Below are 23093 nucleotides of genomic sequence, written 5' to 3' on the forward strand. Positions count from 1 at the left end.
AGTCCTAACATTTCCTCCTTGTCTTCCCTCCCTCCCATAAGCCTTCCTTGTTCTGTTTCAATCCCATGGCCTCTCGTTCATTAATTGTTATATATACATGAATACAACCTGCTCAGTCTGTTTAATGTCACTTGTACTTATGTTTTCTGGGCTGACCATTTGTTATGGGGTAACCAGTTGGTGTGCTCTTCCCTGTGCAGTTTGAGCATTCCTGAGTTCTTTGTGGAGGACTTTAGTCTGTCTCAGTTGCCTCTTGCATAGCAGAAATTCTAAAATTTGCTCTGTTAGTGATTTCCCAATGTCTCTTGAATATTCTGATTTTTTTTGTTGATATCCGAATGTACCAATTCCTCAATCTTTAATCCCTGATATTAATTAAGCCGTCTGCCTAGGCCACTTCATTTATGATGTTTAGTGAATGATTTTTCTTAATTTTTTAATTTTTTTATGTGCATTGGTGTTTTGCCTGAGTGTATGTCTGTGTGAAGGTCAGATCTTGGAGTTACAGACAGTTGTGAGCTGCCATGTGGGTGCTGGGAATTGAACCTGGGTCCTCTGGGAGAGCAGTCAATGCTCTTAACCCCTGAGCCATCTCTCCAGCTCATAGTGAATAATTTTTAAACATTTTCTTTTTCATAGTTTCCTCCCACTCCCTACTCTGTAATCTCTGCTTACATTCTTTGAGAGTTTTGGATTTTGTGTGTGCTTGATCATCTTGATCGCCCCTTTCCCCATCCACTCAAGTTCCTGTTCTTCCTCTGCTCTTACTCTCTCTGCCTCCCTCAGCTCGCCTCCTCGCTCTTAAAAACTCTCTATACTAATTTGTATTGCCCAAAGTGTTCTTGGATGTGTGGTCTCCCCTGGAGAATGCTCACCTTCCCAGGTCCTGGGGTCTTAGAGGATCTGACCCTTCCCTCCCTTCCCTCCCAGCAGCTAACTTAGGTAGCTTGTTGTTTCACAGCTGGAGTGGGATTGTGTGCCCAGCTTCCTCTCCATGTTGTTATTTGATGGGGCTTGGGCTTGTCCAGGTGTTGGCGTGCTCTCACAGTGCTGAAGCTCCAATGTGCAGCACTCTGCCGTGTCCAGAGGAGCTTGCCTGGTGCTTCTTTCACCTCTGGCTCTGACACTATTTCTGCCCTCTCTTTACAGTCACTCCCAAGGGTGGCAGTGGTGAGGTATATATGTTTCCTTTAGGGATGAGCATTTTGTAGTCTCTTACTTTCTGCACCTTGGTGGCCAGCTGTGGGTCCTGTGTCAGTCACCGTCCACTGCAGATGAGAGTTGAGAGATGTAAGGAGCACAGAAGACAAGCAGGCAGGACATGGGGGTGTTAAGCAGGTCTCAGGGCTTATCCAAGTTTCCATTTGAGCAGTCATTAGGGTCATTGATCTTTTTTAAAAACTAGATCTTTGAATTCTCTTCTATTTCATCTATTTTGGTATCTTTGTATGTCCTTGTTGAAGAGTTAGAAGTTCCCCTGAGCCATCTCCCTGGCCTAAGAATAGTGTTAGTATAGGGAAGGGGAATGCCAACACATGGATCTTTAACTCTGTCAGAATTAGCCAGCTGGACTCAGTTTAGATGTTGGCAACATCCAGAGCATCCTAATCAGGAGCCACCCAAACATAACGCCTTCTTCTCTCTGTCAGGCCTCACCAGGGTATTGACTATGGCCGCATCTGTGTCATAGAGTTTTTGACAGCCTGTTCGATCTCATGCTTGTTGACCCTGACATCCGTAATGAGCACAAGTGTGGTCTTGTCTTCTATCTTCTTCATGGCAGACTCAGTGGTCAGGGGGAATTGGATGATGGTGTAGTGGTCAGGCTTGTTTCTCCTGGGCATGCTCTTTCAAGGGTATTTGGGCTGCCTTCAGAGCTACTGGGTCTTGGGCTGCCAGAAGGTGAGTGACGTGTGGATCTTCTGTTTGTGGCTGTGGACACCTTTCAGCACTGCCTTCTTGGCTTTCAAGGCCTTCGCTTTGGCTGCAGCTTGGGGAGGGGCAGGAGCTTCCTTCTTCGCTTTTGGTGCCATGTTGGCAAAAAAGCGAAATTTGCTGTTTACTCCATCGTGCTGTGGTAATTATTAGAGCAGTAATAGGAAACAAGTCCCCGGGAGTATTTTATTTCATCATGTGTTTATTTTTTTACTTATTTATGTATTTATTGTGAATGGGTGCACATAGTACATGAGTGCATGTGTGATTGAACTGAGGCCAGAGGTCAGTCTTAGGAGTCATTCCTCAGGAGCCATCTACCCCGTTTCTTTTGGTACAAGATCTCCCTGGAACCTGGAGCCCATAGGCTCTGCTGGCTGGCTAGGAAGCCCACGGAAGCATTGCTGCTGAGATGATGAGCACGCTCCATGCCCAGCTCTTTCCGTGGATCCAGGGGTCCAGGTCAGGTGCCTGTGCTCGTGTAGCAAACAGTGCCGGCGAGGCCATCCTCAGCTCCTATTCTGATGTTTAGGATGCTGGTTGATTTCTCTAGACAGACACACGTCTAAATTTCCTTTAGGTTTATGAAAGTTTACTCATTACTGGGGACCTATGTAGAAGCTTCTATGACCACAAAGCCTCTTGTGTTTTTTTTTTTTCCGTCTGTTCTCCCCACATACAGTTCTTTCTTTCGTACTGTGGTCTGTCTTTCACCTTTCTTTGATGTCCAATTATAATCTAGTTTTTAGAATACACTATCTTAATCTTATTTTCCTAAAATTTTATTCTCTTAAAAATATTTTTTTTTTTCTGGGCATGGTGGCCCACACCTTTAACCCCAGCACTCAGGAGGCAGAGGCAGGGAGGTCTCTGAGTTTGAGGCCAGCCTCAGTAAGTGATGGCTGTGCTGGCATGAAGACCTCAGTTCATATCCCCAGCACCCCTGTGAAAAGCCAAGTGTGACCGTGCAGTGACATCTGTGATTCCAATGCTGTGTAGATAGGGACAGGAGGATGTACTTGAATAGCTACGTGCTCAAAACTGAGGTAGAGAGCCATTGAGGAATCTCATTGATGACCACTGGCTTCCGCAAATGTTCACAAATATACTCAAACACACATACAAAGAAGGGTTTTGTTTTGTTCTTTAAGACAGGGTTTCTCTGTGTAGCCCTGGCTATCAAGGAACTCACTGTGTAGACCAGATTGGCCTCAAACTCAGAGCTCAGCCTCCTTTGAGGATTAAAGGCATATGCTACCACTGCCCAGCACACAGAAGTTGGTTTTTGTTTTTTTGTTTTTTTTTTCCTCTTTGAGACAGGGTTCTCTGTGTAGTTTTGGTGCCTGTCCTGGATCTCGCTCTGTAGACCAGGCTGGCCTTAAACTCACAGAGATCCACCTGGCTCTGCCTCCCAAGTGCTGGGATAAATGGTGCGTGCCACCACCGCCTGGTGCACACAGAACTTTTTAGAAGCTCTATTTTATAATTACATAAACATCTGTATGTGTTTTAAATTTGAGTTATATATAACAATTTTGTACATTATATTATACATATAGGTTCAAAAATTGTTTAACTCCTAACTCCCAGTTTTGATTCTTAAAAAACAAATGACTTAGCTGGGCGTGGTGGCACACACCCTTGATCCCAACACTCAGGAGGCAGAGGTAAGCAGATCTGTGTGAGTTTGAAGCCAACATGGTCTACAGAGTGAGTTCCAGGACAGCCAGGGCTGTTGCACTGTGAAACCCTGTCTCAAACTACAACAAAAATAAAAAAAACAACAACAACCAAAAAAAAAAAAGTGACTTGTTGGGCATTGCTGGCCCATACCTTTAATCCCAACACTCAGGAGGCAGGGGCAGGTGGATTTCTGAGTTTGAGGCCAGCCTGGTCTACAGAGCGAGTTCCAGCACAGTCAGGGCTACACAGAGAATCCCTGTCTCAAAACAACAGGAAAAGAAAGGCAGGGAGGATTTAAAGAAGCACATGACTATTTTACTTAAGCTATATTTTTCTGTTGAATGTGTGTCCATTTATCTACCTCTCTGTATGGCATATGTAGGCCATGTGATGTGTTTGAAGTAATCAGAATGTACTTGTTGGATTAGTTCTTATGTTTATGCAGCAAGCTATAATAACTACACCAGTTAGTGTTTAACCATATAGTCAAGAATTCTCTTGTTTGTTTGTTCAAGAAGGATGGTGGTGCTACAGACAGGACATGCATCTTGGAGATTGGCCCAAGTGGTTTTGTTTTGTTTCATCTGAGAAAGGATACAACTTTTGTGTAACCCTGGATGACCTGGAACTTGATATATGTAGATCAGGCTGCCTCAAACTTGGAGTGGTCCTCCTGCTTCTTGTCTTACTAAGTGCTGTGATTATTACAGGCATGTGCCACCAAACCTGGTCCAAGTGAATTTTTATACTGTTTAATTCTTCTTCAACTTTGAATTTTAACATGGAGAATTGTTTTTCCCCACAATAAAAAGAAACAATTTTTAGCAAAAAAATTATATGCCTTATACATTGCATGTTTTGTTTTTTTGTTGTTGGTTTGTGTTGTTTGTTTTATTAAAGACAGGTTCTTACTGTGTAGCCCTAGTTGGTTTGGAATTTGCCATGTAGACTGTAGTCCAGGCTGGCCTTTATCACAGAAGTGTGTGTGTGTGTGTGTGTGTGTGTGTGTGTGTGTGTGTGTGTGTGTGTACACGTACATGTACTCCTGTGTAGACCAGCTGTGACCATGTAGTCCAGGCTGGTCTCATCCTTGAGATCCTTTTGCCTCAGTCTGAGTACTGGGATTGCAGGTGTGTGTTGCCACGCCTTGCTCACATCAATTTTACATATTTACCGAATGTCGTATTGTTGTCTTGTAGAATGGAGATGTATGCATTTCAATTCTTCATCCGCCTGTAGATGACCCACAGAGTGGAGAACTGCCCTCTGAAAGGTGGAATCCTACTCAGAATGTGAGGTAAGGTGTTCTATAAGAAATGAAACTTACTGTGTTTTGTTCTGCTTCTCATTCATTCCTTTGTTTGTTTGTTTATTGGTTTTTTGAGACAGGGTTTCTCTGTGTACCCCTGCCTCCTGGAACTCACTCTGTAGCCCAGGCTGGCCTTGGGCTCACAGATGTGCCTGCCTCTGTCTCCTGAGTGCTGGGATTAAAGGTGTGCGCTAGCACCGCCCAGCTGTTTTGGAGACATTCTTACTAGGTTGCCAAGGTTGGCCTCAAACTCCTGGGCTGAAGTAAACCTTTTACCTCAACCCCCCAAATACACAGGACTACAGACACTTGCTACTTGAGTCCTGTTTGAAGCTGTGGAAAGAATCCTTCCTGTGTTTGACTGTTTTCTCTCTGGGTTAGAGCATGAGGGTGTATTATGTAAGGGTTTTGCTTCAAAGGGGTATCTTGGCAATTGAAGGGTCAAGAAATGCTGCAAAACCCAGAAATTTATTGGGGTGGGGGAGGGTGAGAGGCCACTTGTGAGCTGGGATGAGAGAGGGGAGCAAGCTGTGGTGGCATAGGGTGGGGAAGGTGTGGAGCATTCTCACCAGGAACTTCCAACGAGACAGTGGCGGGTCACAGTGGCCTTTAGGGATGAGGGTTGGAGGCGGCAGGTGCAAGTTGGGGAGCACCTGGTTCTGGAGTGTGGCCGATTCTTGGTTGACTAACAAGTGTGCCTGCATCACTTCCAAGTGTTGACTTCCGGAGCAGTGGTGGTTGGGATTCCCACTTCCCTCCATCAGGTTCTTCTTCTTATATATTAAATTTTATTCTTCCTTAGACCACCCCATAACTCCTGTGTTTAAACTTTATTTTTCTTAACACGTATGTATTGATTTGGCCTTTATCACAGAAGTGTGTGTGTCTGTGTGTGATAGCTTGAGTGTTGATCAGAGGTCAGAACTTGTAGAAGTCAGTTTTCTCTTTCCATCACGTGGATTCCAAGAACTCAGCTCTCCTATCAGGCTTGACAGCACCCTTCTCACCTGCAGGTGCCACCTTGCAGACCTCCCCTGGATATTTTTTGAGGTACCTAGGCATGCCCACTAGTTATAGTTTTGATGAAGTAAGAAATATAGTTTTGGCCATTGTGGTGGTGTACACCTTTAATCCCAGCACTCAGGAGGCAGAGGCAAGTGGATCTCTGTGAGTTTGAGACCAACTTGGTTACATAGTAAGACCTCCTGGCAGAAAAAAAATAAGAAAAGGTAGAGACTTAGGTTGCTGCTGTGAGACAGTGTCTGTGTAACCAGGGCTGGCCTGGAACTTAGGTTGCTGCTGTGAGACAGTGTCTGTGTAACCAGGGCTGGCCTAGAACTTCTGTGATAGTCCTGCCTCAGGTATCTGTAATGATATGGCGCGTGGGAGGCCTTGTCGGGTTTAGACCAAGGTGCCCAGCGGCGGGTGGTGGGTGAGATACGCCATGCGGAGCTGCGGATGGTGGAAAGTTATCCACATGGCAGAGGTGGCATCCAAGTTTATTTTGTGGGGAGGGAGGAGTGGGGGGAATGAGAGGAGAGAGTGGGAGGGAGAGAGAAAGAGGTGCATTGTGCTGCCTCTAGCAAGAGGAGGGGAGAGATGGCGGCAGGATGCTGGGCGGGTCCCCAAGGGGCGGGTCCCCAAGGGACAGTTCAAAATACTAACAGTATTAGCCATCATATGTGATAAGACATATACTTAACTATGGTACACCAAGACTTTGTGTTTTTAATACTCAAGGTATTGGGTTTTATTAGTCATTAATACTGTAACTATCAGAGGGACCTTTAATGTCTCTGGTTCTCTCATCTAGAGGCCTAGGGTAACACCTTGCTTAGTGGATAGAAGCCATGAGTAGATGGACTAGGAAAGCTGCTGGAATGGCCATTGTTGCCTAGCTGACTGTGGTCACTACTAATGAGCTTTTGGGGTGAGGGGTGGGGTCAGATGTGAAATGACCATTTGCTATATATTAGAAAAGAAATACTCTTCTTAATTCCTCAGATACTTTTCATTTGCCTATGGGGAGAAATAGCTGCTAGCTGCCTGTATACATCAGAGCCCACTTTACATAATGTCAAATTTAATTTGAATGCTAAACACATAAAAATAAGGATTATTTTAAACACTTTATTAAAATGCATCCTACTTGTTTTGAGAAGGACCTATAGCAAGTGTTGCATATAGGAGCTATCTTTAGTTTTTTAGTTTTGTTTTGTTTTGTTTTTTGTGTTACTGGTTTTTCGAGACAGGGTTTCTCTGTGTAGCTTTGATGCTGTCCTGGATCTCGCTCTGTAGATCAGGCTGGCCTTGAACTCAGTTTTTTTTGTGCGTGTGTGTGTGTGTGTGTGTGTGTGTGTGTGTGTGTGTGTGTGTGTCAGGGTTTCTCTTTATAACAGTCCTTGGCTGTCCTGTAACTCTCTCTGCAGACCAGGCTGACCTCAAACTCACAGAAATCCACCTGCCTCTGCCTCCTGAGTTCTGGGATTAAAGGTGTGCACCACCACACCCTGGCTTATAGGAGCTGTCTTAACAGACATTTAAAGTACTGAAAGTTAGGAGTTTTATTTTTTTTTTTTCCACTTTAAGTTCATTGAAGTGTTTAGGAGGCTACTCGAGAGATATTGTCATGCTCTGCTTTCCAGAGTAATTTGATAGTATAATTAAATAGACACTGTATTTTGCTTTCTGTAATTTTGGTTACCCATAGCCAGCTGTGGTCTGAAAGCATTAAATGAGACATTCTAGGACCCATCTCTAAGTTTGAGGTTGTACCTCTCTCCCTTGTGTCCCGACTGTATATTATACACCCGTTAGTGTGTGGCTGTTCCTAGTGGCTGTCTCTCTACCAGTGCAGGGTGTCACTTACTGTGTATGTGTAGGAATGCACTGTTGTGTTTCAAGGGAAGTTTCTTTTTCTTGGCCCCTAAGACAAGTGTAGTTGTAGGAGGTACAGCTTAAAGGAAGCACTGGAGCAACCAAGCTTGTCACGCATGCAGACCTGCTTTCTCCAAAACATGGAGATGATGCCCAGTTACCAGAATGCTGAGTGACGTGGTCACACAACCTGGTGATCCTTTGCTATTAGCAGCCTACTCAGCCGGAATTTCTCCCAACTCCTGAGAATTGTTTAGGCCTTAATCCGACTAGGCGTTGTCTCTCAGTGTCTAGAACTTACCCTTATGAAGAGGCCTCTCCAGCTTTGCATTTTCCATCAGTAGCACCCATCCACATGCTTACTACAAGTCCTTCCTCTCTAGGCCCCAGCATTGCTTCCCAGACAGTAGAACTCAGTTTATGATGAAGCTCTCAGGTGCTCTGCTATAGAGGGTATTTTGCAGAGGGCTTCCTTCCATGTAGCCATCCCTGAAGCTTTGGTATGAGAACTGTCAAGTGGAGACTTCCCTAAAGTTTGACTGTGTTTAAATGTGGAGGACAATTAAACCAGGGATCAAACTCTCCAGAAGTTTTGGTCCGGTCTGACTGACCAAGTTCAGTTATAACTGAGCTTTCCTGTCAGCTGTGATACCTGTAGGGACCCCGCAACTGTAGACCAGGCCTATACTGTAGGCCTTGAATCACGCATATCCACCTGCCTCTGCCCCGCAGTGCTGGGATTAAAGTCCTGTGCCACAAGCCCAGGATTTTTGTTGTTGTTAAGAGAGTCTCAGAACTTGCTATTTATTAGCTGAGGACCCCTTTGAACTTTGAACCTTTTGCCTCAGGCTCCTGAGTACTGGGATTACAGGAATGAGTGTCGTGCCTGGTTCTGTTGTTGATTTCTAATACCTAGTTTATAGGATGCACAGCATACTCTCTGTAGTTCTAGTATCCCCAAAGGTCTTGCACACTACTCCAAGGGTAAGAGGGGCTACTTTATGTAAAAGTTTTTAGAAAATTTATTGAGATTTGGACACACACACACACACACACACACACATACATATCCTGGTTTTCCTTTGGAGTATGAGTCTGGTGTTTATTTCTTAGGGTCATGGGACACCTGGGCCTGAGGACACAGTCTCTAAGGGACTGCTAAGTGTTGGACTGCTGCTACTTCTCTTTAGAGGCTGAGTGTTGAATCAATGTTTCTGTTTCTCTATTCAGAAAACAAGCCTCTTCCCTGATAGACAGCCTGGAACAAGATTGTTGGAACATTATATTCTTTCCTTGGGGTGCTTGTGGTGGCACACACCACAGCTCTCAGGAAATAGAGACTGGTAGATGTAGATGTAACCAACCGTCTTATTAAATAAGAAACACAGAACCAATGTAAAAGAGAAAGCCAAGAGGTCAGAGCTCAGAGCTAAAATCTTACCCTTCCTCCTGCGGTGGTCCTAGCTTCCGGAAAGAGAGCTATTTCCTGTGTGTCTGTCCTTTCATAGTATGTTGTTCTGCCTTCTCATTGGTTGTAAACCCAAACACATGACTGCCTCGTCACTGTCTGTATGTACAGCCCTCTAGGTCTTAAAGGCGTATGTCTCCAATGCTGGCTATATCCCTGAACACACAGAGATCTATGGGATTAAAGACGTGTGCCACCACCGCCATGCTCTTTCTATGGCTCTAATAGCTCTGACCCCCGGGCAACTTTATTTATTAACATACAATCAAAATCACATTTCAGTACAATTAGAATACCACCACAGGTAGATCTCTGTGAGTTCAAGGCCAGCCCAGTCTACATAATGGGTTATAGGACTACGTTGTAAGATGCTTTCTCGGGAGAGAGTGGAGAGAAAGAAGAGCTCTTTCTCCTCACCCAGAAATGCCTGTTCCTGCTCTATGCAGGTCTGTCTTGGTGGTGGTCTGTGAGTTGTCCCTTAAGGTACTTGTGTGCAGCTCAGTGTACGGCGTTGGCTTTGACTGGCTCCCTTGTGTCTCTGTGCTCCTGTAGGAGCTGTCGCTGACACTCCAGCATGAGCTCTTCTCGGTAGGTGAGATCTCGAGGGTCGCGCAGGAAGACTTTTGTACCATATTGCTTGGCGTCCCCTGGTTGTCTTTGAGATTAAAGTTAGGAACGTGCCCCCTCAGGATTTACAATAGGGAACAGTTTTACTTGTTCTTTTTGTTTCTGTTACTTGAAGAGGCCAAGTTTTTTGTCTTTTTAAACAAGGTTTTAACTGTGTAGCTGAGCTGACCTCAAACTTGGAGTCTTCCTGCCTGTCTCCTGAGTGCTGGGGTTACAGCGTACACCACCATGTCTAGCTTGCTAAGGGGTTCTAAAGGTCTGTAGTCAGTTGCTAGTCTGTCTGAGGCTTGCTTAGACCCTGCATGGCTCACTGTGGTCTGACTGGCCTGGGACTTGCTCTAGAGACCAGGTTTGCCTTGCATTTGCTTGCTCCCCAAGTGCTCAATAAACTCATGACACACCGAAACACTGACTCACCTTTAACCCCAGCACTCGGGAGGCAGAGGCAGGCGGATCTCTGTGAGTTCCAGGCCAGCCTGGTCTCCAGAGTGACTTCCAGGACAGCCAGGGCTGTTACACAGAAACCCTGTCTCAGAAAACAAAAACAAAACAAAACAAAACAAGACACACAAGGCCGATAGGGTGATCTTTTCTTCACATGACTTTGTTACTAATTTGTCTGACTCGGGATTGGATCTGAATCCAGCTTTGGGGTTGCTGTAGCAGGACTGTAGTGGAGTTCTCATGGGGGGGGGTCCAGCTGTCCTGTCATGAGTGACAGCTGCTGCATGGCACTGGCATTATAACCTCTTGTGTTTGGGCTTCTTGTGGGCGGGCACATTAGTGGGCATAGTGATAAGGTAGAGTTGTGTGTAAGGGTCTCTGTGACCTAAAGACTGGAAAGCCCTTCTAAGCGCTGAGCCTGCACAGTGGTATGAGTGGACCAGACAGTAAGCAGGACAAGTCCAGCTGTCCTGCACTCAAGTCTGGTGAGTTTCCATCCCAGAGGGTGGGGAGCCAGCTTCCTTCTGAATGAAATCCAGACACCCAGTGAGGACATGGTGATGAGTGGTCCTTACATCCCTTGTTAGTGGGAGAAACAGCCTACCCTACCCTAGTTCTTGTTCTGGCCGCAGCCATGCTGAGACCAGGGCGTTTGCCACAGCCTGCTTACAGCCCACAGCTACTTGCTCTGAAATACAGCTCCAGAACTACTAGTTATCTCTCCTGTTTCCTGTAGGGTAGGAGAGTGGTCTTGATGGAGCCAAACGGATGGACCTAATCCAGCAGCCACAGTTGGGTATAGAGCTGCTTCCGTCTGGTCTTCTCTACAACCCACTGGAAGGGCGAAGAGCCAGGGTCTGCCCCAGCATTTGCTGGCAGAACAGCCGCAGCTAAGGGGGGATTGTAGTCTCACTTGTCCCAGGACTCTTTCAAACTTCACTTGGGGCAGGGAGATTTTATTTGTGTGTGTGTGTGTGTGTGTGTGTGTGTGTGTGTGTGCAGTGATCATTACCATTACTTTTTTTTCTTTCAAGTAAAGATATTTTATATATTTAAATTTGCTTCTATTTGAAAGGCATTGTCTCATGTAGTTAGTTCAGCCTGGCTAGGAACTTGCTGTGTAGCTCTGGCTGACTTTGAACTTAGAACTCCTGATTCCACCGCCTCTTTGTCCAGGCGCTCGGTATGTGCCACAGGCCTTACTCAGTGAACAAAGGCTCTTCCTCGCAAGCCTGGCCATCCAGGTTTCATCCCCAGAGCCTACGGAAAGGTGGGAGGAGAGGACTGATGCCACAAAACTGTGCTCTCTCACCTTCATACATGTGCCATGCCATGCACGCGCACACACACATGTACACACGCGCACACATGCACACAGCCACACTTCATGCAATCATAAAATTTTTAAATTACTTTTTTGCATGTCTTGGCAAGGCCCTGGGTTTGATCTGCAGAGGCATGTCCACCCCCTCAACCTCCACTCCAGTCTTAGTTATGTAGTTGTTGTTTTGAGTCAGGGTCTTTCTACATAGCCCTGACTATCCTGGAACTCACTACACAGACCAAGCTGGCCTTTCAGTCTTAGTTTTTAAACTTTGTACTTTTGTGTATTTAACTTGGAAATCCTTGGTTTTGCATCATATCCTAGAGTACATACATTATCAACAACAGTTCCAGCTCTTCTCAGCGGGGACTGTTCAATGTCTTAGTTGTTTTAGCAGCATGAAGAGATTGTGATATGTGAACCAGTTAAGTTTCTATATGTTTGCCATGTGTTGTCTGTCCTGTTTTCCCAGTTAGAAGTGGATTCTTCGACCTGATGGTCTCTTTGAAGATCTCTTCCACAGGGGTTGGGGATTTAGCTCAGTGGTAGAGCGCTTATCTAGCAAGCGAGAGGCCCTGGGTTCAGTCCTCACCTGGGGGCATGGGGATCTCTTCCACAGAGTTTTAACTGGGTTATCTTCTGGTGTTACTGGCAGAGTCAGGTAGATGAAGCTAATACAAGCAGTAGCAGCAGGGTGTGGGTTTGCTTCTGGCAGAAGAATCAAGTTACACTGGGCCTATAAGTCTCACCTACAAATCTCTGTGTTAAGCTGGTTTTTTTGTTTGTTTGTGTGTGTGTATTTGTTTGTTTTCTTTTGTCTTTTTAAGATTTATTTATTATGTATATGGTGTTCTGCCTGCACACCAGAAGAGGACACAGGTCTCATTACAGATGGTTGTGAGCCACCATGTGGTTGCTGGGAATTGACAGGACCTCTGGAAGAGCACTCAGCTCTCAACTTATGAGCCATCTCTCCAGCCCTGAACTTAGGTTTTTAGGAATGACCTTTTTACTACTCAAATGCCGGCGGGGGGGGGGGGGGGACGGGACGGGACGGGACGGGGACGGGACACGGGGAGGGGACACATATGTAGACTGAGGAGGGGGGGAAAGCCAGACTAATTTGTTGGTTTTGGAGGCATGGTCTCACTGTGTAGTCTTGGCTGGCTTAGAGCTTGCCTCTGCTTAAAAGCCTGCAATAAAAAGCTGAACACCACCGGGCGGAGGTGGCGCACGCCTTTAATCCCAGCACTCGGGAGGCAGAGCCAGGCGGATCTCTGTGAGTTCGAAGCCAGTCTGGGCTACCAAGTGAGCTCCAGGAAAGGCTCAAAGCTACACAGAGAAACCCTGTCTCGAAAAACAAAAAACAAAAACAAACAAACAAACAAAAAAAAAAAAAAAAAAAAAAGAAGCTGAACACCATGTCCAGGTGTTCTGAGATCTACAGACTGCCACAACTTGCTATTTCGCATGCATTGTGTGCTCGTGCGCATTTCCTGCCATTTTGTAACAGGCTTTGTCTGTGTCCTGTTTTTCCCACAGGTGTCGTATGTTTTCCTCTGAAGTAACACAGGATTTTCTTATTTCTGTTTTTTCCTTCTGTGATTTTCTGCCCACATCTTTTTGTTCTACTTATAGAATGTTATGTTGGTCCATTTTCCATTGTTAGCAATGATGAATTTCTTTGAAGAAATCAAGAAAACTCTTTGGAGAAAGACCCAAGAATTTATCGGTAACCTAATAGAAATGGAGTGCTTGCGTGCCTGCAAGGGTGTGATATTTTAACTAGGGGAGGTTGTCATTGAAAAGTGCTTCATGTGATTCAGAACAGTCTTGACAAGAATCATGACAGCAGCTCTGTCCTTAATCCTGTTAGGACAAAAGACTATGGAATCAAACATCTCGTCGCTGCTTCCTGCCCTTGTCATTTGTTCTTTAACTTGGTTGTTTGGGGGCAGGGTCTCAGTCTGTAGCTCAGGCCGACCTCAGGAGTGCGGAAATGCAGACTTGTACCACCCTGCCCAGCTTAGTGGCCTGGCAGGTGACTGCTAAAAAGCAGTTTGTTAAAAAGATTCATTTCTTTTTAATTGTGCATTTGTGCATCTGTCTATGTGTGTGTTTGTGCATCTGTCTGTGTGTGTGTGTTTGTGCATCTGTCTGTGTGCGTGTTTGTGCATCTGTCTCTATGTGTGTTTGTGCATCTGTCTCTGTGCGTGTTTGTGTATCTGTCTGTGTGTATATTTGTGCATCTGTGTGCGTGTTTGTGCATCTGTCTCTATGTGTGTTTGTACATCTGTCTCTGTGTGTGTTTGTGCATCTGTCTCTGCGTGTTTGTGTATCTGTCTGTGTGTATATTTGTGCATCTGTGTGTGTGTTTGTGCATCTGTGTGTGTGTATATTTGTGCATCTGTGTGTGTGTGTTTGTGCATCTGTCTGTGTGTATATTTGTGCATCTGTGTGTGTGTTTGTACATCTGTCTTTGTGTATATTTGTGCATCTGTGTGTGTGTTTGTGCATCTTTGTGTGTGTATATTTGTGCATCTCTGTGTGTGTGTTTGTGCATCTGTCTGTGGCCAGAGGCTTCAAATCCCTAGGAGCTGGAGTTAACTAAGGGCAGTTTCAAGCATGCTGATGTGGGTGGAGGGTGCAATAAAACAAGACGAAATCCCCCATAGCAAGGCTGGACAAGACAACCCAGTAGGAGGAAAAGGGTCCCAAGAACAGGCAAAGAAGTCAGAACACCTGCTCCCACTGTTAGGAGTCTGTCCCGCAAACCCACCACGCTAACAGCCATACGTCCACAGAGGACCTGGTGCAGACGCAGTAGACCCTACGCTTGCCACTCGAGTCTCTGTGAGCCCCCGGGAACCCTGCTTAGTTGATTGCACAAAGCTGTGATCTCCCAGTGTTCTCCACCCCTCTGGCTCTCACAGTTCTTCTCTCCCTCTTCCGTGGGATTCCTTAAGCTCCAATGGGAGGGACCTGATAGAGACCTCCACCCTGGGCTCTCGCCCATCTAACTTTTGGCTATGGGACTCTGTATCGATTCTATCAGCTGCAGAAGAACCTCTCTGATGACAACTAGGTTAGGTATCGTTCTGTCAATATAGCAGAATAGCATTAAGATTTTATTTTATTTATTTTTTATTTATTGATTTATTTTTGTCAGTTGTGTTTAGTTTTACCCTCAGTCTCTGGAGTATCCAGCCTCTGATTTCTGCTCATCCAGGCAGTGTCGGGCATGGACTCCCTCTCGTGGAGTGAGTCTCAATTTAGACCAGTCACTGGTCCGCCACGCCCACAAGTTCTGCACCTCCATCACCCCAGCACATCTTGTAGGCAGGACAGATTGTAGGTCAAAGGTTCTGTGGTGACAGGGTTAGTCCACCACTGGAAGCCTTGCCTGGTTACAGAAGATGGCCTGTTCAGGCTCCATATCCTCCATTACTAGGAATCCTTTATAGGATCACCCTATAGATTCCAGGGAGTTTCCACATGGCCCCCAAATGCCCTCCAATTGCACTTGCCTCTCCTTGTACTCTGTCCCTCCATTCCCCGTCCCCCTCACCTGATCTCTCTATTCCCCTCCTTGCCCACACCCAGTCCACCTGCAAAATGGATTTCCCTTTTCCATGAAGATGTATGCACCCCTGTGGTCCCCCTTGTTCCTCGGCTTCTCTGGATCATAGATTGTAATGTAATTATCATTTACAGCTGCTACTCACTTACCTGCCAGTACTTACCCTGCTTGCCTTTCTGAGTCTAGTTCTACCCGTTGTCCTGCAAATTTCATGATTTCATTTTGTTTTTAACTGTTTCTCTATCCATTCTTCAGTTGAGGGACATCTAGGTTGTTTCCAGGTTCTCGCTGTTATGAATAAAGTAGCAGTGAACATGGTTGAGCAAGTGTCCTTGTGGTAAGTGTCTTTGGATATATATGCCCAGGAGTGGTAGAGCTGGGTCTTAAAGGTAGATCGATACCAAATTTTCTGAGGAACCACCATATGGATTGCCATAGTGGCTGTGCAAGTTTGCGCTTCCACCAGCAGTGAGTGTTTCCTTTGTACCACATCCTCGCCAGCGTGAGCTGTCACTTAGGTTGTTGATCTTAGCCGTTCTGACAGGTGGAAGATGGAGCCTCAAAGTAGTTTGATTTGCATTTCCATGATGGCTAAGGATGCTGAACATTTCTGTAAGTGTTTCTCAGCCATTTGAGATTCCAGTGTTGAGACTTCTGTTTATTTTTTAGTTGGATTATGTGGTTTGTTGATGTTATATGTTTTGGAAACCAGCCCTCTGTCAGATGCGGGTTGGTGAAGAATTTTTCCCATTCCCTAGGCTGCCGTTTTGTCCCTATTGACGGAGTCTCCTTTGCCCTACAGAAGCTTCTCGCTCTCATGAGGTCCCGGTTGTTAATTGTCGATCTCAGGGCCTGTGCTGTCCCTGTTCTGTTAGGGAGTGGTCTCCTGTGTCATGAGTTCAAGATTATTTCCCACTTTCTCTTCTACTGGATTCAGTGTGTCTGGAGTTATATTGAGGTCTTTGATTCATTTGGGGTTGAGTTTTGTGCATGGCAATAGATATGGATTTGTATTCTTTACATGCTGACATCCAGTTAGACCAGCACCATTTGTTGAAGATGCTTTCTTTTTCCATTGTGTATTTCTGGCTTCTTTATAAAAAATCAGGTGTTAATAGGTGTATGGAGTAATGTCTGGGTCTTCTATTTGACTCCATTGATGAATGTGTCTGTTTTTTTGATTTTTTGAGACAGGGTTTCTCTGTGTAGCTTTGCACCTTTCCTGGGACTCACTTGGTAGCCCAGGCTGGCCTTGAACTCACAGAGATCCGCCTGGCTCTGCCTCCCGAGTGCTGGGATTAAAGGCGTGCGCCACCACCGCCTGGCGAATGTGTCTGTTTTTAATGCCAATATCATGCAGCTTTTATTACTTATAGCTCTGTGGTACAACATGAAATCAGGAATGGGGAATGATATCTTCAGGTATCTTTTTTTTTTTTTTTCCTTTTCTTGGTCAGGATTGTTTTAGCTATCCTGGGTCTTTTGTTTTCCATGCAAAGTTGAATATTGTCCGTTCAAGATCTGTAAAGTATTGTGCTGGAATTTTGATGGGGATTGCTTTGAGTCTGAGTCTGTAGATTGCTTTTGGTAGGATGGCCATTTTTACTAAACTAATCCTACTGTTCCAGGAGCATGGGAGATCTTTCCTTCTCCTGATATCTTCAATTTCTTTCTTCAATGACTTGAAGTTTTTTTTATCGTACAAGTCTTTCACTTGCTTGGTTAGAGTTACCTCAAGATATTTTATATTATTTGTGGCTATCGTGAAGGGTGTTGTTTCCCTGATTTCTTTCTCAGCCTGTTTGTCATTTGTGTGTAGGAGGGCTACTGAGTTTTGTGAGTTAATCTGTATCCAGCCACTTCACTGAAGGTGTTTATCATCTGTAGGAGTTCCTGGTCGAATTTTTGGGGTCACTTATATATACTGTCATATCATCTGCAGATAATGATACATTGACCTCTTCCTTTCCAATTTGTATTCCCATTGATCTCCTTCAGTTGTTTTATTGTTCTCGTTAGAAGTTCCAGCACTATATTGAATAAATAGGGAGAGAGCAGATACCCTTGTCTTGTTCCTGATTTTACTGGAATTTCTTTGAGTTTGTCTTCGTTTAATTGATGCTGGCAATCAGATTGCTTTATATTGTGTTTATTATGTTTAGGTATGTCCTTGTATCCCTGATGTCTCCAAAACCTTTATCATGAAGGGGAGTTGGATTTTGTTGAAGACTTCTTCAGCATCTAAACTTGATCATGTGGCTTTTTTCATTCAGTTTCTTTATATGGTTGATTACATTGACAGATTTTCTAATGTTGAACCTTCCCTGCATCTCTGGGATGAAGCCTATTTAGTCATGGTGGATGATCTTTCTAATGTCTTCTTGGATTCGGTTTCTGGGTTTTGTTTTTTTGTTTTGTTTTGGTTTGTTTCGTTTTTTTTTTTTTTTTTTTTTTTTGAGACAGGATTTCCCTGTGTAGCCCTAGCTGTCCTGAAATTTACTCTGTAGACCAAATTGGTCTACAGAGATCTGCCTACTTTACCTCACGAATGCTGGGATTAAAGGTGTATGCCACCAATGTCCAGCTTTGGGGGTGGGGAGTTGTGATTATTTTATTGAGTATTTTTACATCTATGTTCATGAAGGAAATTGGTTTGTAGTTCTTGTTCTTTGTTAAATCTTTGTGTAGTTTGGGAATCAGGGTGACTGTGGCCTCATAAAATGAATTGGGCAGTGTTCCTTCTGTTTCTATTTTGTGGAAAAATTTGAGTATTGGTATTAGCTCCTCTTTGAAAGTCTAGTAGAGCTGGGTTGTGGCCTATGCCTTTAATCTCAGCACCCGGGAGGCAGAGGTAGGCGGATCTTTGTGAGTTGGAGGCCAGCCTGGTCTACAGAGGGAGTTCCAGGACAAGCTGCAAAGCTACACAGAGAAACCCTGTCTGGAAAATTCTGGTCTCTTATGGAGCAGGGGGTCTCCACCTGAGTTGGGGGCTGGAGTTCTGGTGGTCTGCATGGCCTACCTGGGGTTCTGACAGCTGGAGTCAATGGCTTCCGGTCCTTAGAGTTTTTTCAGAAGCGTGAGGACAGCTTGTGGTCCTCTTCTTGTCATGTCCATCCTGGCTATCAAAGTTGGGCCATCAGGCTTGGTGGCCGCACCTTTACCACCGCCATTGTATCATCGTTTTTTCAGAAGTCATCAACCATAACAGCAAATTTGTATCAAACATTTTAAGAGAAAAACTTTAAAACTATCTGTGAAAAACTGTACTTTCTGACCATGGGATTCACAATGGATTCTTCTCTCCTTTTCAGGACTATCCTGTTAAGTGTAATCTCACTGCTTAATGAGCCCAACACCTTTTCTCCAGCCAACGTGGACGCCTCAGTTATGTTCAGGAAATGGAGAGACAGTAAAGGAAAAGACAAGGAGTACGCTGAGATCATTAGGTAAGTCAGACCACGTGACTTTAGAACAGGCTCTCCGATCTATGGAACTGAGCTATCGAAAGAGAACCCAGAACAGAAACCACAAAAAAAATAAACTCACTAGAGAGCAGTGTAAACTGTGGTGGTTTTGTTTGTCCTTGGGGGGAAGGCAATTAAACCAGGCTAGCCTTGAACACAGAGATCAGCCTCTGCCTCCCCAGTCCATCACTGTGCCCTGCTTGTTTTTAGTGGTCAGCCACTGTGGGAGATTATTTGTATCAAGAATTGTCAATGGTAAAGACATCCATGTGCCAAGTCTGGCAGCTGAAGCTTCAGGAAGTGGTGGTGGTGGTTTCCGTGTCTCCAGCCCCCATCCCCATCCCGATGACTTTGGTTTGTACTTTGAGCATTCGCTGCACGCCTGTTTTCTGCCAAGCCATCACTGGGTAATGGAAAGCCTGAGGGAGACAGGGCACCTGCTCTTATGAAGGTCACTTCTGATAGGAACTAGGCAGTCAAGGGAGTCAGGAAAGGTGGAATTGCCCAGTAGGTATACGTAGGATTATGTGAAGGTGTGACTCCCTGGATTCGATCCCCAGCACTCCGACACAATGAGACTTAGTGGTATGGGAACCTTAGAAGCCAAGGGGGCAAAGTCCAGAGTGACCGGCCTCGTGCATTCGAGGCGTTAACAATGGGCTGGGCCTCCAGCTCGGTGGTAGAATGTTTGCTGCTTGCCCTGGGTGCACCCCCTGTACGCCTGACCCTAATTCAGAAGCCACATAAAAGGCCAGTAGTGATGTGTAATCCCTGAGCCCTGAGCAGGAGATGGAAGGCAAAGACAGAATTTCCGGACGCCGTGGGTACTTAACCTGAGCCAGGCAGCAGTCAGCAAGAGGTTTTGGTCTCGAGCAAGGCTGAAGTGTTAAACGAGGACCCTCAGGACGGCAGCCGATAGCTGAGAGCCTTTATGTGGGGCAGGCATCTGTTCTCTCTTTCTGGAGTTTGAGAGTGAGTCTGTCTTCAAGACTGAGGCCCAAGCCAAGTACGATGGCTTTTGCTCATAATCCCAGCCTAAGGAGGTTTAAGGACAAGAGGCCAGTTGAAGGCTAGTGTGGGTTAGTGAAGCCCTCTCAAAACAAAACCAAAGTAGACTTCCACAAACCATTTTGTGTTGTCCTCTGTTCAGGAAACAGGTCTCGGCCACTAAGGCTGAAGCAGAAAAGGATGGAGTGAAGGTCCCCACAACCCTGGCAGAGTACTGCATCAAAACTAAAGTGCCTTCCAATGACAACAGCTCAGATTTGCTCTATGACGACTTGTATGACGACGACATCGATGATGAAGACGAGGAGGAAGAAGATGCCGACTGTTATGATGATGATGATTCTGGGAATGAGGAGTCGTGACATGTTCCTTCAGTGCCCCTGTACTGCCCTGACGTCTCAGGCCAAAGGGAGGGGAGCAAGTGGGGATCTATGGTGGCCCCTCAGCAAAAACTTACTCATGGGGTGGGGAAACACACAGCTCCTGCTGACTCCCCTGAGGATCTCAGTTTGCTCCTTTTTATGGACCTTACTGGAGAGAAAGTGCCCTCCACGGAATGTCTGAATTCTTGCGTTCTTGACCCTCTCATCACTGTATTGATTCTTTTTAAAAAACAAAAACAGCCACCACCCTTCAAACTCCCACCTCACTTCATCTCTGCAGAATGTTCACAGCAAAACACTTTTGTCTGTTTTTAGATTCTCGAAGATTAGTCTGTTTAAGACATTAATGTGTTTAAAGCTGGGGACCACTGGGAGTCCACAAGTGCTGCATATATTGGGTAGCAAAAGAAAATGGGGGAAAAAAAACACAAAACCAAAAAAAACAAAAAACAAACAAACAAACAAAAAAAAACCAAAAAAAACCCACAAAACAAACTTTAAAAAAAAAAAAGCCAATTTGCCAAGGTTTAGCTGCTCCTTTCCATTAGTGCGTGTGCATTTGTTCAGCCCCGTGGTGGTGAATTTTGTTTCTTTCCCTTCCTAAGGCTGGGATGCGGTGGGCATCAGGGACTTATTCTTGCTAAGCCTGATGAAATGTGCTGCTTCTGCCTCTGTGACATCGTCCCAACATGGAGGCTACAGCTACTCTGAGGAGAGAAATCAGATTTTGTTTTTTGGAATCGATTGGGATCTAAAGCCTGAAATAAATATTCATACTTTACATAGAACTGAGCACTTGGTTGCTATTTATTTTAAAGGTAGGGTAACTTTTTTTCTACCAACGAGGGGGGCAGGTGGGGGCGGGGGGAAGTGGAGGTTAGTGTGTGGATTTTTAGTTGTGATAACAAAGAATTAAAAATTATAAAATTATACCAATTTGGTTGATGCTGCTGAGGGGGAGTGAAAAGTACTAGTGGCCACTGTTGGGAGCGGAAACATCTCAGAAACTCTCACATGAAGTTTTGTTTTTTTATTTAAGTAGCCACTTTGAATTATTCAGTATTAATCCTAGGTGCATGTGTTAAGATTTTGGTTTTCATTGAGCTGCTTATACTGGTAGTGATCGTTGTGGCTGTGTGTGACTTGGATATGATCTGGAGGTTTTTCTCTTCTCAGTGTGCTTTGCCCATGGCGCTTCCCGGGGCCTCTGTTTGGGCGGGGCCCCAGTTGACTGCAGGCATTTCTAGTAGGCAGCTGTTGGCAACTGTTTCCCAGATTTGAGCCAAGATTGAGCTCCAGCCTTCACCAGCCAGGGACTTCACGTTTGAAATGAGATTTCTGTTCCTGGTGTAGCAAACTGCTATGATGTGAAACCAGTTTTCAGGATAGGATGTTAAGATCTTGGAGCGCCAGTGTCCATTCTTACCTTCAGATCACAGCTCAGAAAGAAACCAAAGGGCAGACAGGAACTGGGGAGGACGGAGGAGGGAGGACGGATCCTCCACTGTCCAGTAGGCAGCCCTGCCTTCCATGCTTCCTCCTCCTTTCTGATCTCAGGGTTTTCAGTCACTCTTCAAACGCTCCTGAATGAATGCTATTTCCCAGCTGTTCTCTGGCCTCTAAAGTTTGCTCTGTTATTAAATGAGAATGTTGAGACTGGTCCTGAAATAACTGACTCAGGAACATGGCTGCTGTGCTGTGTGGACGACAGTAAGGAGGAGAAGTTCCCAGAGGCACTCCTTGGTGTCCCCAGTGCTCCCTAGCCTGCAGACCTGGAGGCAGACCCTGTGAGAGTGCCCATCTTCCTCCCCCTGCGCCCACCCCGAAAGTTACAGCTAGTAGTTGGCTCTTCCTCTCTTGGCACCCTAAACACAAGCCTTTCGTGCTAAAGGATCTCACACCTGGACATGCTAGACACCTTGGCATTGTGGGAGGTGCCCTGCTGGCCTGGGTTGCAGGTTGACTCAGGGAGCCAGAGAGGCAGGTTGAGGTTGAGGTGGACCTCGTGACATTGCTGTTGAAGGCACGGTTGGAATAGTGCAGGCTATGCTGACCGGCAACAGTTGGCCGTCACAGACTTTGAGAACACGCCCTGTGGAAAACCACTCGAGTGTTTTTTCTCTTGGGAGTAGATGGCGGTCTCGGCTGCAGGTAGAGCCCTCTGAGTAGAGTTGGTCACTTGGTGTGGAAAGAACAAGGTTTTAGTCTACCCCCCCCCCCCGGGTGAGTGCTGTTTACTTCATGTCTCCTCAGGCTGAGTGGACGGTGTGTAGTGTCACGAGGCTGGTGTCGCTTCTCAAAGTCCCCCCACTTCTCTCATCATTCCAGAGTTCTCCTAGCCACACTATCTCCTTCTGTAGTCTTCTTGGCCCTCTCCTGGCCATTCTTTGCTGGTTCCCTTATGTTTGATCCTGTCCATTGGAAGGGAAGTGCACAGCTCTCTGGGAAGAGTGCCCTCCCTCCCGCCCTGATCCACAAGGTTTACATTTACAACTAAAAAGATGCAGATGCAATTCAACTGAAACCAGCGGACACACCCGACTTTAATATTCGTTTTCTTAGCTAAAATTGTAGACGGATTTTCAGTTTAACTTATGAGAAGTTTATCCCTTGCATTTTGTGTTGACTCCCCCTTAGTGATTTTGTCTTTTTCTGCCCATCTGTCTACTAATAAAAACGTGAAATAAAATATACCTGTATTGCTACTTCCCCGTGGGTCATCGCCCTTCCCCCCACATTAAAAAAATACACCTCACTGTCACCCTGACAGGTCTCTGCTAAATAGTTAAAACTTGGGCTCCACTAACTACCTTCAGTCAGTAACCTCAAGATTCTTCAAGTCGAGGCTTTTTTAACTTGCCCGAAGGGTGTTGCCATCCTCCCTGGGCAAACATTTTGTGTTCATTGTCACAACAGACCGAAGCAAGAGAGCTAGTCAGGCAGCCCATGCTCAGTCCCTCGTTCAGGACAGGGGGACAAGGACTGTCACGG

The 23093-nt window shown here is 45.5% G+C and overlaps 1 protein-coding gene and 1 pseudogene across 2 annotated transcripts in view; one reads left to right on the plus strand and one right to left on the minus strand.

Moving 5' to 3' along the window:
- The window catches only part of Ube2r2 (ubiquitin conjugating enzyme E2 R2), an 85100-nt gene extending 62315 nt beyond the window's left edge, over window positions 1–22785 (plus strand). For both annotated transcript variants that reach the window (XM_037202515.1, XM_028884040.2), the window contains 3 exons: window positions 4818–4915; window positions 18559–18693; window positions 19862–22785. In XM_037202515.1, coding sequence (XP_037058410.1) covers window positions 4818–4915; window positions 18559–18693; window positions 19862–20081 — 453 coding nt within the window. In that variant the 3' untranslated portion in view covers window positions 20082–22785. The remainder of the gene's footprint in view (window positions 1–4817; window positions 4916–18558; window positions 18694–19861) is intronic.
- On the minus strand, window positions 1486–2042 carry LOC114703248 (annotated as a pseudogene).
- Window positions 22786–23093: the final 308 nt, after the last annotated feature.

Source organism: Peromyscus leucopus, chromosome 2, assembly GCF_004664715.2.
Source record: "Peromyscus leucopus breed LL Stock chromosome 2, UCI_PerLeu_2.1, whole genome shotgun sequence".
Lineage (NCBI taxonomy): Eukaryota > Metazoa > Chordata > Mammalia > Rodentia > Cricetidae > Peromyscus > Peromyscus leucopus.